The sequence below is a fragment of the Thunnus thynnus genome, chromosome 11, assembly GCF_963924715.1.
Source record: "Thunnus thynnus chromosome 11, fThuThy2.1, whole genome shotgun sequence".
NCBI lineage: Eukaryota > Metazoa > Chordata > Actinopteri > Scombriformes > Scombridae > Thunnus > Thunnus thynnus.
The window spans coordinates 10,256,349-10,273,351 of NC_089527.1; the positions used below are offsets into that span (position 1 = coordinate 10,256,349).

At 37.2% G+C, this 17,003-nt stretch overlaps 1 protein-coding gene across 1 annotated transcript in view; it reads left to right on the plus strand.

Moving 5' to 3' along the window:
- LOC137192558 (polycystin-1-like protein 2) overlaps positions 1–12,759 on the plus strand; it is a 47,689-nt gene extending 34,930 nt beyond the window's left edge. Inside the window, exons 30-41 of the mRNA XM_067603343.1 lie at positions 211–430; positions 626–722; positions 809–943; positions 1,541–1,726; positions 2,745–3,075; positions 3,319–3,452; positions 3,718–3,845; positions 6,462–6,622; positions 6,859–7,069; positions 7,446–7,547; positions 7,729–7,860; positions 11,063–12,759. Of these exons, the coding sequence (XP_067459444.1) occupies positions 211–430; positions 626–722; positions 809–943; positions 1,541–1,726; positions 2,745–3,075; positions 3,319–3,452; positions 3,718–3,845; positions 6,462–6,622; positions 6,859–7,069; positions 7,446–7,547; positions 7,729–7,860; positions 11,063–11,269 (2,044 nt within the window). The 3' untranslated portion in view covers positions 11,270–12,759. The remainder of the gene's footprint in view (positions 1–210; positions 431–625; positions 723–808; positions 944–1,540; positions 1,727–2,744; positions 3,076–3,318; positions 3,453–3,717; positions 3,846–6,461; positions 6,623–6,858; positions 7,070–7,445; positions 7,548–7,728; positions 7,861–11,062) is intronic.
- Positions 12,760–17,003: the final 4,244 nt, after the last annotated feature.

Consider the following 17,003-nt stretch of genomic DNA (forward strand, 5'->3'; position numbering starts at 1 on the left):
CTTTTTAACCACTTAACACAATTTTTATCAGTTACTGTGTGCATGTAGTTCATATCATAACTACTAATGTGAAGGACAGAATGTAGGAAATTCCCAGTAAAAATGTCATTCTGAAAGCTCAAGTGTGAGTATTTTACTTCAAAAAGGGAGCTATATTTGAGAAAATGGTATTTTTTCCACTCTTTTCACTTGCAGCTTTGCCGACAGCAGAGACGGTGATGGTAATCAGAAGAAAAGGGTGTGCTGTCATGGAGGGCTACCCTGGTGGTTTATTTTTGTCGGCTGGCTGCTAGTGATCGCAACCAGTTTTGTATCGGGATATTTCACAATGCTTTATGGGCTGAAATTTGGAAAGGAACGCTCTATAAGCTGGCTGATATCCATGAATGTCTCCTTTTTTCAGAGTATCTTTGTTATTCAGCCACTGAAGGTGAGAAGAAGTACATGTTGTTTCTCCTCTTCATGAAAAGCATAATACCTCACCAGTACAATTATGTTTATGTGTTCTCAATGGCTCGATTTCATAGTTTTCTCGTAATTTGAACTTTTTACACAGATAATTATTTATGAGCACATGCCAGATGCTACATTCTGTAATCACTTATGTTAATGCCTCTTATCACAGGTGCTGGGTCTCGCAGTCTTCTTTGCGCTTTTAATAAAGAAAGTTGAAGAGGAGGATTTAGAAAATGTGGCGTTAGAAGGAAATGACAGGAATCCAGGTAAAAAGAAACACTCTCAAGATACAATTTCTTTTGTCTCAAATTTGAAGTCATGCAATTGTTTTGCCACAACTCTGCACCCACAGATGACTGTAAGGGCACACAAACAGTCGGACGGGACAGCAGTCTTTATGAGCCACCTCCTCCTGCAGACATTGAGAAGATGAGGATGAACAAGATAAAGGAACAGAAAGCCTTTGCCCTCCTCAGAGAGATTTTGAGTAAGTAGAAACACTGGTTTATTGTTTTTTTATTCTTACTGGCTGTATTTCCAACAGGAGATTGGTATGTCAATCAATCATAATTCAAGGACATTTGTAAAGATTATATTTCAGAAGGCAAGTTCACTGATAGTATGTCTGTTACTATAGAAACACATGACAACAGAATATATGTGAAGTTTCAACCTCAACCATGGGGCTCAATTGACGCCAACAAGCCAAAATATGAAAGGTCATCTGGCAAATTCTACATACAAAAAAAATGGACATTGGTCTTGAATCCAAAATACTGAGATACTGTAATTATGCGGTATCCTATATTTTCACATAACTAAATATCCATTTGGGCTTTTTTTCCATTTAAATATTTGAACTTTTCATATTGTGTGTGTATGATGATGCAATTCTGTAGCTGTGAAGATTATAGCTGTCTCTTAAAATCTAAACAACTTAACCATGAATCAAATGTTAGGTCAACTTAAGTCTGGCGTTTAGCCAGAAATCGAGAATTTTTCAGTTTGACCCCCAGTCCTGTTTTTGCATCTTAAATTTGGAGAACTGTAATGTGTTATTTTGTTGCGTTGATGTGTTTTGCAGCCTACATCGGGTTCATGTGGATGTTGCTGCTGGTGGCGTACGGCCAGAGAGACCCAAATGCTTTCTTCCTGAACCAACACATTCGGGATAGCTTCAGTGAAGACGTCTCAGACAGCATGAGTCTTGGGGACGTGTTCACTTGGGCCAACACATCTCTACTCAGTAACCTCTTTGGAATTTATCCAGGTAAAAATGTGGTGGATGGATGAGATGTGATCAGATTCTGTTGTTTTAGGTAACCAAAAGATTTAGTGTCAGAGCTGCAAAGAAAGCTTTTGGGTTTTACCAGTGTTCCCAGCTGAACTTTAACCAGTGTGCATGTTTGCAAATGCCCACCCAGCACAACTAAGTTATTCAAAAAGGAAATGTATTCTATCCATGAGGTCTAGTCAAGGTAAATGCAAACCATTTTAATCTCTTTCCAGTTTCAGCCTTTTCAACTGTGAATCCTTATATAACACAGGCAATTCTTTTTCTTCTTCCATATATTCATTCACCACAGCGAGGAAATTGACGTGCTTAGAATAGGTAACACTGCATTTTTATTAAGGTTTTCTCTTTCTTTGCTGTCATTGTGATACAAAGCCAGAATTTTTAGTTTATTATTTATGAACTATAATAAGACAGAAACAATTTGCACACATTTCCTTTTTCTCATTTCTCATCAGATAAAAGTGCTCTGCTCAGTGACGCAAACACAGAAGTGGATTTGTGCTGCCTTATGCCAAAGAAACTTTCACATGTTGTTTTGCTTTTATTGTAAGAACAATGTCCTCTTGTGCCAAAAGTCTGAAAGTTTTTTAAGACCTTGGGTGATGTCCAGAAAAGCAAACTGCTCTGTCTCATTCTGTAGAATTAAACAACAATCAAGTCCACACCTTAGAAACAGAATCCTTATATAGTCTTATTTCTTATTAGAGCAGCATGATCGTACTTTTAATTTTTAAATAATTTTAATGATTTTAGCATAAAATATGGCAGCCATCCACGTTATTGAATTAAAGGCACAACTGACAAATAGTGATAGTTGTGAATATATGTGAAACACCTCTAAAACAATTCTGGGCTCACAAGTAGTAAGTATGTAAGTAACACCCAAGTGTTTAAATGTATAACATATGAAGACCACAAACCTAAAACTTTCTACTTTCATCCAGCAGTGACTGAGAGATAAAAAAAACAATCTTTAAAATGTCTTTTCCAGGATTTATCACAGATGGAAACTCCAAACTAGTGGGCAATGCCCGTCTTCGTCAAGTGAGAGTGCAGAAGAACTCTTGTGAGATTGCAGACTGCATGCTCCACTTTGTGCCAGATTGTCATGCTTCATATTCTTGGGAGGTGGAGGACATGGACTCCTACGACCCAGGCTGGAATCACTCTACAAGAGATAATATCTCTATGAGCACCTTTAGCCCCTGGAAGTACCAGACAGAGGCTCAGCTGAGAGCTTACCCTGTCTGGGGCCAAATGGTGCTCTACAGAGGAGGAGGCTTTGTCGCGGAGCTCGGCCCAGATTCACAAAATGCCAGCAGGTGTGTTACATTAGCAGGAATGCATCAATACTTATGAAAACCAAACTTTTTTGCCCTTTTTTCTACCGGACTGCAAGTCTCTCTGTGCACTAAATAGGTTAAGTAATCATAACATTAAAAATATAAAGATGTTAAAAAATATATTTTGTAGTTGGATGGTGTGAAATATTATTTGAACACAAGAGTGACACTTAAAACTAGAGAGGCCAACAGTAAAGATGTTGCTGTGTACTTCTTCTGCAGGACCCTTGAGTATCTATTCACAAACAAATGGCTGGATATATACACAAGGGCGATCTTTGTTGAGTTCACCGTTTACAATGCTAACGTTAACCTCTTCTGCATTGTGACGCTCTTGTTGGAGACCACAGCTATAGGTAAGGTCTGTGGTTCTCTCTAAAAATTGTCATGATAATCCAGTTAAAGCTTTGTGAAAAAATGGACATTATTGTTACACAAACTGTGCATCTTAAACCATACTGTCAGATTTTGTTGCTTCCTACAATCTAATTGTAATTTCAGCCTGTGAGTACAATACAGTGTAATCATTTTTTCTCACTTCACATTGATAGCCAGTACTATATGAATATGAGATTGCTGGCCTGCATGTGTTTAAATAAACTGTTTCTATTGATTTTTTAGGAGCATTTCAGTTCCACAGTGAGCTGCGGACTGTTCGCCTTTACCAGTCACCTGGTGGTCTTCACATCTTCGTTATGGCTGCTGAGATCATATACTTGCTTTTCATCCTCTATTACATGTTCCTGCAGGTAAACACCAACATGACTTCTTCCTTCTTCTAGATGCTTTTTGCTTTCCTGACCAGTTTTCCCCAGAACTACATCCCTGTTCTGTGCTACACTGCGACTGGCAAGAATCAGTCTAACAAGAGGATTTTTAACATTAGAGAGATTGACTTGAGGTTTCATATCTGATGAAACTACTGTGTTCAAAATGTGGTTATCATCACATCAATAAATAATTTCCAGCTCATTCAGAGTAGCTTGTCAAACCCTGTTCAACTCCACAGTTCATGTTTCCTGTAATCGCCCACCCTAATAAATTACACAGGACATTACAAGCGCTTTGATTATGGCTCTTTAACTATTGTGTTACATCACAAAAAAAATATCTGAAAACATTAACAGTAATGTGTTAATGATGATTCATTCATCATGTTGCTGTGAAGATGTCAGTGTTCAACTTTTCTGTGATTTTCTTCGATAACAGCTCTTAGTCAGGTCATAATCACTTCCTCTTCTATAGAAAAGTTTTTTGTTACAGCACTGAGTCATATTTCAAGTAGGACTTTCCTCTGTCTTCAGCACATTTGGCTTTATGTTAATGTTTGTTCACCATTAACTGTAATTTCTGAGACTTTGAGGTCCCATTGTGCTTCCTACGATGACGCAGAGACATAAATGTGTCTCGTGAATGATTTTGATACTGCAACATGTGCACAGAAATAAGTGTTTCTTTTAATACTGTGCTTGACAAAATGTAAGACAGGAGCTTTTTATAAACTTTTTTGCACACCCCTTTGAAGTTCACCAAGAAATTTGGATATCAAAACAGCATTGAGATCAAGGAGTTGCTCAGAAATAACGCATATTAAATCACATTATAGTAAAGATTAAGTGTCTGAAACCAACCATTTATCAGGGAGTAAACTGAATTATAAACAAGTAAAAAGCACAAATGAAAGATTCTTTCAATCGGCATTAATATATTATGATTTGCATGACTGTATACACCCATTTATATATTTTAACCATATCCACAGTCGATAAACTTACTTGTGGAATAGCAAGTTAGTTTTAAAGGATTAGAAGGTACTGTGTTTGTCATTTCAGAGTTATTATACTTATTCATTGAGATATCTCAACTTCTGCTGAATTAATTGGAATTAATTGATCCCTGAGGTGACCCCAGCAACACCATGAGTTTGGCATCTGTGGTTTATGAGCGAAATATCTCAACAACTATTGAATGGCTTCTTGTGACATTTAATACACATATTTGGTGATATTTGAGAGAATATGTGGGTGAACTGGAGGCGGGTTACAGAGTACAACCACTGTAAAGCACCATGAAGTCCCACAACATAATAATAAAACCCCAAATAGGATCAAACATAACCCAAATATGCCAGAAAAAGAAGACAATAACTTCTTATAAGCTGTATTTATGATTTAGCTCACAACACACTGAAATTCCAGACCATGATTATAATCATGATTGATTGAGACTAATAATGATTAGTCTGTCTGAGCAAAAAGAGTAAAGAGTAAAATGTGCATCAATACTATCTGTTCCCAAATTTTTTGTTATTAATGATTAGAGGTTTGTTCAGTATATACGCCTCCATGCACACAGTGATGTCACCACTGCAAATATTATATCAAAGGCAATCTAATAATAATGTTGACAGAACAGAAAAACATATTTTGATTCTCTAGAGGAAATGAAGTCTGGACTTATAATAAAAATATCTCCACAGCGTTGATGGAGCTCAAGAAGATTAATTTTGAGGACAGCTGCTTTATTTCAAAATTTCTTGTCTGATTTGTAAAAAAAAACAAAAACAAAAAAAAACAGACCATCAAGTATCACCAAGTATCTTTAGATTCGGATTAATCCTATGGCTTTGTCCAAAGAATAAAATAATTAAATAATTAATGCTGTTAAGGATGCTTTGCCATGTGCATAAAAATATGCTCAGGTGCTCCTCATTGGTATCGTTCCTGCTGCTGTGTGATGGCGACTGGTATTTAATAAATCAGCAAGTCCTCAAAATTAAACAACAAAACACATTGTTGGTTGATGCACCCCAGAACGACACATAGAAGCATTTTCAGATCTGACGCCCCTGAGGGCAGTATTTGGTAGGATGATTTGTCTATTCCTTCCAAAGCCGTCATTGTTCAAATGATTTCCTCCTTTCCTCTTGTAATAATTACTGTGGCTGCTAGAGGGCTTCTGTCAGTTGAACATAAAGATATATCATTTTGGGGCACTTGCTTTTTTGATTTTATCAGTTTTCTTGAGAGGACAGTCTCTAATAAACTCAAAGGACAGCATACTTCATACAAACAGAACAGACATTTTAGCATGAGAGCGAGAGACGGAGCTTGAAAATGGGAGAACAAAAGCGTGAGAGGAACCATGGCACATTATGAGAGTGTTAGCATGCTGATGTTAGCGTTTAGCTTGAAGCACTGCTATGCCTAAATACAGCCATACTGATTCACTACCATGGCTGTATACCGTTGTTTTTTGTTGTTTTTTTTCTTATAAGATTATTGGAACAAAACAATGGTCATTCACACATACTGGCTCCTGTTGTGTTACATTTAACAATCATTTTTCTTTTCTCTTCCTGTCAGGGTAAACTGATGAAGCAGCAGCGGTGGGCGTATTTCAGGAGCAAGTGGAACCTTCTTGAGCTAACTATCATCGTACTGAGCTGGAGCGCCGTGGCTATCTTCATCAAGAGGACTCTGCTTGGGAATCGTGATATGACCTACTACCAAAATAACAAAGACCAGTGAGACTAACATAAACTGACTTCAACCTTATGCTTAATCTTTCATTGGTAGGACAAGTGTCAAGCCACATTCACAAGTGTAGAAAACGTGCAGTAATGGCTTTATATTGTTATCGTGTGTTTGCTTTCAAACATTTGTTTATTTGATATTTGTCTGTTCTAAACTCTTCTAAAATCATTACACCATGTTTTGGTGTTTTTTGTACTATTTTTCACCATTTTTACTGTGTGTGTAGATTTCCCAGTTTTTACGAGACAGCCACAGCTGATTCTCTGCTTCAGTATCTGATTGCCTTCCTGGTTCTGCTCGCCACAATCAAACTGTGGCACCTGCTAAGATTGAACCCCAAGATGAACATGATCACAGCGACACTGCAGCGAGCCTGGAGTGACATATTGGGTTTCCTTGTGATTATTGTGATCATGTTTATGGCATATGCCATTCTGGTGAGTATCTTCCCCTTTTACTAAGTTCCTCCCTCTTTCAAAGTTCTACTTTCTGAAAAGTGTCTGTTTTTTTCCAAATGATTGGGACTTAAATAATAAATTAACACAATTAACACTTAAATTAAAATTAACATAAAAGCCATTGCTGGTGGAGTATTGTACTGTGGGTGGTTGATTTAATTTAATTCATATATTCATGAATTTATAATATTCTAATTTGATCTAGTTCTTTGCATATTCTCCTAAAAAAAGTTAAAATTGCAATCTATGTGGGGCATGAAATACTAATGACCCTAATCTCAGTCCATTATCTTCAAAGTTAAAAGAGATGATTTCATTGGTTCCTCTGCTGATATAATGATCATACTCTTTCTAGTGCAACGTGATTTATGGCTGGAAGATGTCCTCTTATAGAACTTTATTGGATGCTCTCCTGACCATGATCAGCCTTCAGATAGGCATCTTTAACTATGACGAGGTACGTGAGATCGAAACCTACTCACAGATTGAATACTTAATTATAATCTTGAGTAATAATAAGTGCATACTGCAGTATCTCTAACAAATAGCCATATGTATGGATCTTTTTCTCTCTCTTCATATGTAGTTGGTTTGATGTCAAGTTGATAGTGAAATCTCACTGATTTGTTGTTTACCAGGTTTTGGACTACAACCTTCTGCTTGGTGCATTCCTTATTGGTTCCTGTATTGTGTTCATGACCTTTGTGGTGCTCAATCTCTTCATCTCTGTGATCCTTGTGGCATTCAATCAGGAGCAAATATATCACAAGGTAATATTTATCATAAGTCATTGTTTTAAGACTAATGTGTTTAAACCAAAAAATATCATCTTTACTGTATACATACAGTATATATTGTTTAAGGCATACGCACAACATAATGTAGTATTAGGGCTGGTTGATAAATCTAATTAATTTGATAAAACGTGAATTTAATGGTCGCATCTGTGAGAAGGACAGTCTGAAAATGACTGCACATGGATATGCACTCTTGGTTTGTGTGAGTTGACAAGGTATCATCTCTGCTTACGAGAGACAGTCAATAGCTGCCCTGAAAATACAATCTCAATTTACTTTAAACTGCACAGTATAAACAACTGTATGTATATACAGTAGTTTGGGCCGCTGTTTTCAGCAGAAAAACTTTGATATACCCACTATACATATACACTACCTGCCCATCACATAACTGCTGACAAAGTTAACAACTAGCTTGTGAACATAGTGGAGCATTTAGCAGATTAAGAGACACATATTCCACTCAGATGCTGGTGGAGACCAAATCAGAGCTAAAGGGAGAATGAATGTGGGACTTAAGTTCACCAGGTGGACAGAAACAATATGCCTTCTTAAAGCGTGCTTCTGGCGTGCAAGGTACAAGGCTGAAATTATATGTTTCCTTAGAAGATCATAGTTCTTTACCTGCTCATTATGCTTCAGCACCCAAAAGCTTCAGTTTCACAGAAAAATTGATCTGACCCCTTGATTTTCTTTTACTATCCTGTGTTAGGTTGGCTTAATCGTGGCATGGCAAACAAAAAAGCAGCTGAAGGTTGACGCTGTAAGCCTCTCCTTGGCAGAATTTCTTCTTTGAATATTAGTTTCCTCACCTCTTTTTGTATTCCATAGCAGCTTTTGTTTACTTTAGAGTAGGCCCACCATCAGATCATATTTTCAGCCATCCAGACTGCATCACAGCTAGCATGGTAGTCATTCCAAATCAATCCATAACTGTTCTCATGAGAAAGTCTAGAAAACTGAGCTAATGTAATTCTCTCAGTTGTCACATGTAAGCAAAACTGCAGAAACCTAAAATGTGAACTAATTAGTTTCTCATGTCATTCTGTCAAAAGGCCCCATATGCACGGTTGATCTAACTCCTATAGGAGTTAAATAACTTCTTCACTAGGAATAGGTTGTATATATATTCCTAATGAAGAAGTTATGAGCAAGTCCACCATGAAGCAGCAGCCATCAATCAAATCACAGGTCACAGAGATGCTAGACGGTATGGAGTAGCAAAGACTTCAGTATTAAATAAATGAGACATTATGAAATATACATCCTAATGAATAAATATAGTAAAATGTATAATTGAGCATATCATTTTTATTTCATTATAGGCTTTATGCACCTTTTATTTTACAATGAAAAAATGATAAAACCACAGACTCATAACTGATTCATTTCAATATTTCAGCAGTTTTCTATTTCAACAAATAATGAGTGTGAGCTTTCCCTTTTTTTTCGCCTGCAAGCTAGCACCTCATTAGAAATGATGTGCTTTTCTCTCAGTAGTTTTATTTCACAGTGACACTTTTATTTCATGATGTAATTTCATTTTTCATGATAACTGAGTTGTCACTTGTCATCACCGCCTCACTCCTCAGCATTCATGGCACATTATGGGGGAAAAAAGTGTAGCTTGGAAAAATGTTGTTATGTAAAAAATAAAAAAAAAAGTTGAAAGGAGGCATTTTGTATAAAAAGAGATCAAAGATTTTTAAAAAATTAACTCCAATAAAACTTATGAAAATAAGCTTGATTGACAAAAAACTTTAAGTTTAATAACATGTATTTCATTATTTCATTTTGTTCTCAATCCTAAATATTAACTACTTATGTCGTCTACATTATAACCATAGACTGTGTATTATCCACAGACAAAGACATGACAGTATGGAACAGGATTTTGACAGTTTCTTTTCAAACAAGACTAGGTCAAAACCTTGTATATGGCTGGACTGTGTATGAAACGCTAGAGGGCTTTTAATTTGAAACGACGGATACAGGAAGTGGCGACACATGGAGACCAAGCCCCCAGGAAGTACACCAGTCTTTGACATAGGGCCTTTCTCTTAACCAAGTAACGGCAAGTTCAGACTTGCGAATTTGATAGTTCAGACTTGGCAAGTTCAACTCGGGAGTACAAACTTCTGAGGACACAGTACGATCATTCTGCAACTAGAACAGCAGCGTATTTGCTGACAGCACCAGCTCAGCTTCAACACACCTGCCTCACTGTACTGTGAGGCAGGTGTGTTGACAGAGATGCAGTAAATTATGTTATTCAGTCTGTAATGTAGCTATAATAAAAATCTAAACTGTTATGTAGCTTAATAAAATAATACCAAATTTAATATAGAGTGTTCTGTTCATTTTTATACATTTTTATTCATTGAAATGTGGTGATATTTGTACATATAGAGCCCCAGAGGCAGTGCTTTTTCCATCCAGTAAAAACAAGAAGTTTCATTTTACATTCAGACAAACTAATGTGGCAGCTGCAATTGTTAGATTTCATCTGTGAGATCAACATTAATCTTCCAAAAGGAATTATATCATATATCATAATGCTACAGAGACATTAGAGCCAGCAGTAAATTACCAAAGAGCTGCACAGATCAGTTCATTGGATCACGTTCTGCCCGGGATGACGACAGATGTTGACCGACTGATCATCTCAGGAGTCGGGCTGCTAGCAGCTGGGATATTATTTAGATAAACTGACTGCATACTGGGAATCTAAATGATTACTTTCTCACCTGAAAAAATATTAAAACTTAATAAAGTGACATTGACAGTCTTACAGTGAAAATTACAACAGCTTTTATCCTGGCTAACGGTGTGACTTCATCACTTAGTCAGTGACAGACATTCATGTTTATAGGGCTTATCCCTAAGGTCCAGCCAAAAATGTTTTTACAAGGGCCATTGTACACCTGCAAAATGTCACCTCAATAGAGGAAACACAATCATGTCATTGTTATTCTCTGTGGGGTTTAGGTGTTCCCCATGCAGTTACATACCAGAACTAAATTGCACTTCCATCTTTAGATGTCTGTATTTCACACTGCCCAAAAGGAAACAAATACATTCAAATAGAGATCATGGGTCAGAAGCGCTCTTTAAATGAATCTCTCTAATAATTCCTGTCACCCTAACAATGATTTTTCCCTCCTCTCTTACTCAGCCCTCAGAGGAGGAGGAGATTCTCGACCTAATGTTGAAGAAAATCTGCAGTCTTTTTGGGATCAGATACCAAGTTACAAAAGACACCCCGGGGCCTTACATGAACAGCAGCAGCGGTTTGAGCCTTAATAACAGCCGAAATGTTCCTAGAAATTCCTCAGCTGATGTAAACAATATTCAGACATCTGACAACTCTGTAAATCTCTAGGAATATACTGCAGCTTTATGTGTATCAGTTTCATATTTGAATGTTTTGTATGCACCAATATCCACTTGCTCATGTGTTCATGTTCATTATTCTGTCTTTCAAGGTCAGAGCATGCTGTGCTGTTTTTTGAAAATGATGTGATAGATAATTATCACATACAGAATTAGACTGCCAATTGCAGGTGTGAATGAGATGTTTGCTCAAAGGATATTTTATTCATAGCATGTTTTTTTTTCTCCTATGACTATTCCACTCAGCTGCACAGAGAGAAAGTGATATATTTCAGTGTATACACACACACACACACATATACTTACATATTCACCAAATCACTTGATACAGGTGTGACTCCTAATTAATGATCAGGTGAGACACAACTGACACATACAAATGCAAATAAAAATTAATAAAAGTTCCAAGAGTAGAAAAATTACATCCTAGCAGGTACAGACACAAATTGTTTAAACCCTAACCCTGACTTGTAAAATATCTTAAAGGGGACATATTGTGATTTTTTGCTGGTTTTCTACTTCTTATTTACTGGTATGATGTCAGACATCTATGATAAACATGGTAAAAGTTCCAAAACTTGAGGTGAATGTGTGTAGAAATGCTACCTGCAAGTCAAGCCCAGGCTTCAACCTGCTCTGAACGCTTTGTTTGCAACATTGGTTGGTTTGTTTACGTAGCCTCGAGTGGCAGGAAACTGTCTGTGATGTAATTTCCAGAATCTAACCAATCAGAACAGAGTGAGCTCATCGGGAGGGGGGCCTTAAAGAGACAGGAGCTAAAACGGCCTGTTTCAGACAGAGGCTGAACTGAGGGGCTGCATGAAGGACCAGTACAAGATATATAAGGACTTTTTACAACTGTAAATCATGCAAAGATATTCCAGTAGAGCCCCAGATTAAAAATATAGATCTGTAAATGTGCATGATATGTCCCCTTTAAAGAAGAAATTAACTAATCAGTATAAAAACCTGAAGAAAAGGAGATACGTCATCTCACGCACTGTATATATTTAATCTTAAATGTGTGTTCCACACTAGAAAGCATGTCTGATTCCTGTTTGCATATTACTTTCTACACATATGTGTTCATGTCACAATTGGTTTAGTATATTTTATATTTAACTCAAAAGTAAAATATAAAAATTAATATAAAGTTATTGCACCAAAACATGTTTACTAAAAAAGAAAATAAACATATGTATAGGTTTATTCCAATGCATGCTATAATAGAGTTTCTCATTTTGTTTTGTATTTGTTGAATACATACATATATTTGTTCTGTGAGAATTGTGTAGTTTAATGTTTTTGGTCAATTAAAGAGCTCTATGGCTGACACTCTATTACCATTTCTTTTTGTTATATACAGTGGTGATGGTGACTGTTTAGAGTCAAAATTTATTTTATGTATGTTTTTCACTCTCTTAAAATTGTTCATAAAAGTGTCAGATAAGTATATTAAATAAAAAGGTGTGACTGCCATTTCTCACATCATGTTGATAATACTCCTAATACTTCTTTTTTTTTTTTTTTTTTTTTTTTTTAAATCAGTCCATTTTCCAGGTGCCTCTTTTATATTTATATTTTTGATAACCACTGTTCCGATAATATCCATAAAGCAGAGATAGCCTTGTCATGTGGGTAAATCAAGGGGAAATCATGTTTACTGAGCAAAACTGGTGATACAGACCATAATGTTAAACGTACAAGTTGACAGTTTACACTATCACCTCCTAAAATGATCACAAACAAGGAGATACTGTCAGCACCTGACTAACCACACCAGATGACAGTACCTATATGTTCACGGATAGCCATGGTAGATTTTCATCAAAGCCTGTTGCAGTGAGAAAAACAAGACCCTTTTCTGTTTTCTCCTGTTAGGAAATGTCTGATAGAAAATGATCCACTACTCACAGTCAGCTCTGTGTGTGTGTGTGTGTCACCAGTGGGTCAACACAACAGGACAGTGCTTCCAGTAAATAACCAAGGCCAAGAGCTTTAATTTCATGTTAGATTTGTGAAAAACATCTACTGGAAACTGCTTGAGCCATTGCAATCGGAGGCTTCACCAGCAATAACAATATGTTCCTAATGTGTACTATGTGTAATCCAATGCATACACTCACATACTCCTTTGGCCACTTAACATGGTATCCTCACCTGAACATTGTGTATTGAGAAAAAAAATAGACTGTATCTCCAAAAGCATGTGGTCACCACAGCATTACACCCATATGTGATTGTTAAACACGTCATTCCAAAATCATAGGCATATGCTGCTATAATAGCCTCCACTATTCTGAAGGCTTTCCACAAGATTTCTGTTTTCTTCTGTGTTTGTCATTCAAGTTCTTGCACACCAAACTCTCAAAGCCATTTCTTAATGGACCTGGCTTTGTGCATGGGGGCAATTTCATGTCAAAACAGGAAGAAACCTGTAAAACTGCAAAACTGTATACTTGAAAGCTGTAGCATACAAGAAAAAAAGAAAGAAGTACTTTTACTGTAAGATATAAGATTAAAGGGCCATGCCAAAATCATAAAACCAGCCCTGGCTCATTATTCCTTTGCCACAAAACCTTACTGTTTGTGGCTTTCTCCTGACATCCACCAAAGCCAGATTTTGACCACCAAGTCCTCTGAATTAAATGACAAACTACGTTGTTTGTTCATGCCCTCCAGCACAGCACATATACGTGTTTTCTTATCTGATACCCCAATTCACAACACAACATTGTTTGTCCATGCCTTCCAAAACCATTACAAATCACTCTTTCAGAAATAACTGTTTTATGATGTAACAAAGCTATGATTGGCTAAGGTTTAGGTACAAAAACAACCTAGGGAAAAATCATGGTTTTTGGGTTAAAATTAGTACTTCGTGGAGCACCCTGGTAGCTGATGTGTTACTAACTGCAACATCTCAGGTTTGAATCCAGCTTTGTTCATGTCATACCTATCTCTCTCTCTCTCTCTCTCTCTCTCCTTGTTTCCCATCTGCCTGTTAACTATCTACCGTCCAATGACGGCAAAAATGCCAAAAAAATAATCAAAAACAAATAACAAAAATTACTACTTTGTTACAAAGTTACAATAATTGGTTAAGGTTGGGGAACGACAGTGGTCAAAAGAAGACAACACTGATTGTCAGAAGAAAGAAGGAAATGAACAGCAGTCTCCCATATTAAAATCCAAGGTTTTTCTTGTCCCATTCTTCCATCCCACCCTCCTCCCTCTGCAGACTTTGACGCTTTGTGTACTGTATATACACAGTACATCACACTACCTCCTCCTTTCCTCCCGATGGATGGAGAAGAGTTACAATTCTCACAGCACCTTAAAGGGCTTTGTCACATTTAGAAGCAAACATATGTTGTTGTCTTGGCCACTTACTAAAAGAATGATGCTGTCATTTTTCATGGGAAGACTCAATTCTCACACTGCCAGAGCGGGAGGCACGGTTCATCACCCCAGACAAAATGTTTTCGCTGCTGTTTGGTGTGTGTTGAAAGTGAGGACGAAATATTATGCACTTTATGCTTCACTCGACAGTCCTTTTTTGTGAGCTTGTGTATCCTGCTGTTCTGAGGCTATCCTGCTGTTGCTCCTAGACATCCTCATTTCACAATAACAGCACAATTTATAACAGCAATTTGACAAATTATGGGTAGTGGTGGCATAAAGGTTAGAGAATTGAGATTGTGACCTGAGGGTCACCCGTTCAATCTCCCAGACTGGCAGGATAAATCTGGGTTCGGAAAGTGAAGAGGAGGAAAACTTGCCCCTCAATCACTGAGGTGCCCTTAACCCCAACTGCTCCAGTGGAGTTGCTCAGGTCTGAATGTATAACTGTGTGAATGTAATCAGGACATTCCTGAAAAAGAGAGCATCAGTATCTTTGGATTTATAACCACCCAGATGATCTCTCTTTCTCACTCTGTCTGTTTCATATGTTCTAGGAAATGTAAGGCTGATGCTGTCAAAGGTACTTGATGGAGTCTGTGGTCTGTGCAATTAAAAATATCAATGAGTGTAAGAATTAACAGAGATAAAAAGTCACGTTTGTCACTCACCCTGACTGGAGGTGGCAGTCTGTCTTATTTGATATGGTGGCACAGTAGAGGCAGGAACACTGTGACAGCCCTTGTAAGTGCACTGACATCACGAAAATGCCAGAAATTGCACAAGCAGCAGGAGGGAGTCATTATACATAACAGATGCCTTCTGTCTAACATTTATCTCCCTGACTGAGGAAAGGCAGGCAGCGTCCTGTCTCCTTCCACTTCCTCTGATGGGAAATTTGTCGTCTCCCTCCTCTAACTCTAGACTATGTCCATGAACACTTTCATCCAATGCAATAAGACATGATGGTATGACCAATACTGCTTTACAGAAAACCCGCAACGTGTAGTGAAAATGCCAGTCTACTCGAGAAGTGAGCTATTTTTGGTGTTTTCTGTGTGTCCATGTAGATGACTGTCATATATCTCACAAGCAATCTTACAATACCAATTCATTTTGCCAGTTTGTTGCCTGGATAATGTTCTCTGGCCACATTTTTTTTTTCCAGTTGGAGACTGTGTCATTCTTTTTCTGCACAGAAGTCACAGTGAGAATGAGCTGAAAGATATACAAAGACTTTTGACACCACAGACTGGGTATCACGTCCTGTGTCCCACATGTGGTTAGGTCTAGACCACTGCAACAGTTTTTTATGGTTAGGGAAAGACTGGTTCTATGCTTCGAGTCGGCATTGACATTTTCAGTATTTAAACAAGACTTTCCTTCAGTGTAGTCGATTTATTGCAACAATATGCTTTTTAGTTTGGAGGTGTGAATCTGCTCATATGATACTCTGCACCAAATCCGCTTAACACAGACTATCCCTGAGCTCCGGGCAAACACCTGAGAAACACTACATTTGATGAAGATGAACACATTAAAAGAAATATTCAAAATTCATGAACAACTGAATACAGGAGGAAGTTATTTTTCTCAAAGCAAACAGTATGTAGCAATGAAGAATCAGAGATTAACATTGTTATATGGAGAATAAATGAGTGCCAAATGTTTAGATGGATAGGTAGTGGGCATGTATGATTGGAGGGTGTATGGAATATGTGACTATGAAATGACTTCCTTGCCTGCCTGAACAACTGCGAGGCTATATTACTTTGAATTGTCAACACACACCTGCAGTATATATAATCTCGTTAAGACATGCTTTGGTTGCCAGGAGCAGATATTGTGGGGAAAACAAATGAAATAAGTTGAATATTTTGTAGACACTGTAAGTTAAACATTTCCTAGAAAAACGCAGGTGGAATTAACTTCTACTTTTTTATATTTTATCTTTTTCTGTCATCCATTCCCAGAAGAATGGAAAATTGAAAAAAAAAAAAAAAGATCTAATCTTTGAACAGACAGGTTCTCCTAGACACAGTTACACTTAATTGAACATCAATAGATCATTTTCTCATACTTCTGAAATATAGCCCCTGAGAAGTAATGGCACCTCATTCTAATCCTCTTTTAAACTCTTGAAATGTTCCATTTTTTTCTCACACCATAGGGTGTTTTTTGTCTGAAAGAACTCAGCTTTTGAGATATCAGTAAAAGCCAAAAACAAACCTTTTTGACTTACAAATTCTGCACAGAGCTGTTCAGTTACAGTTTCCTCTTCTCAATCCTATAAATATTAGAAGACATGCACTAAATACACT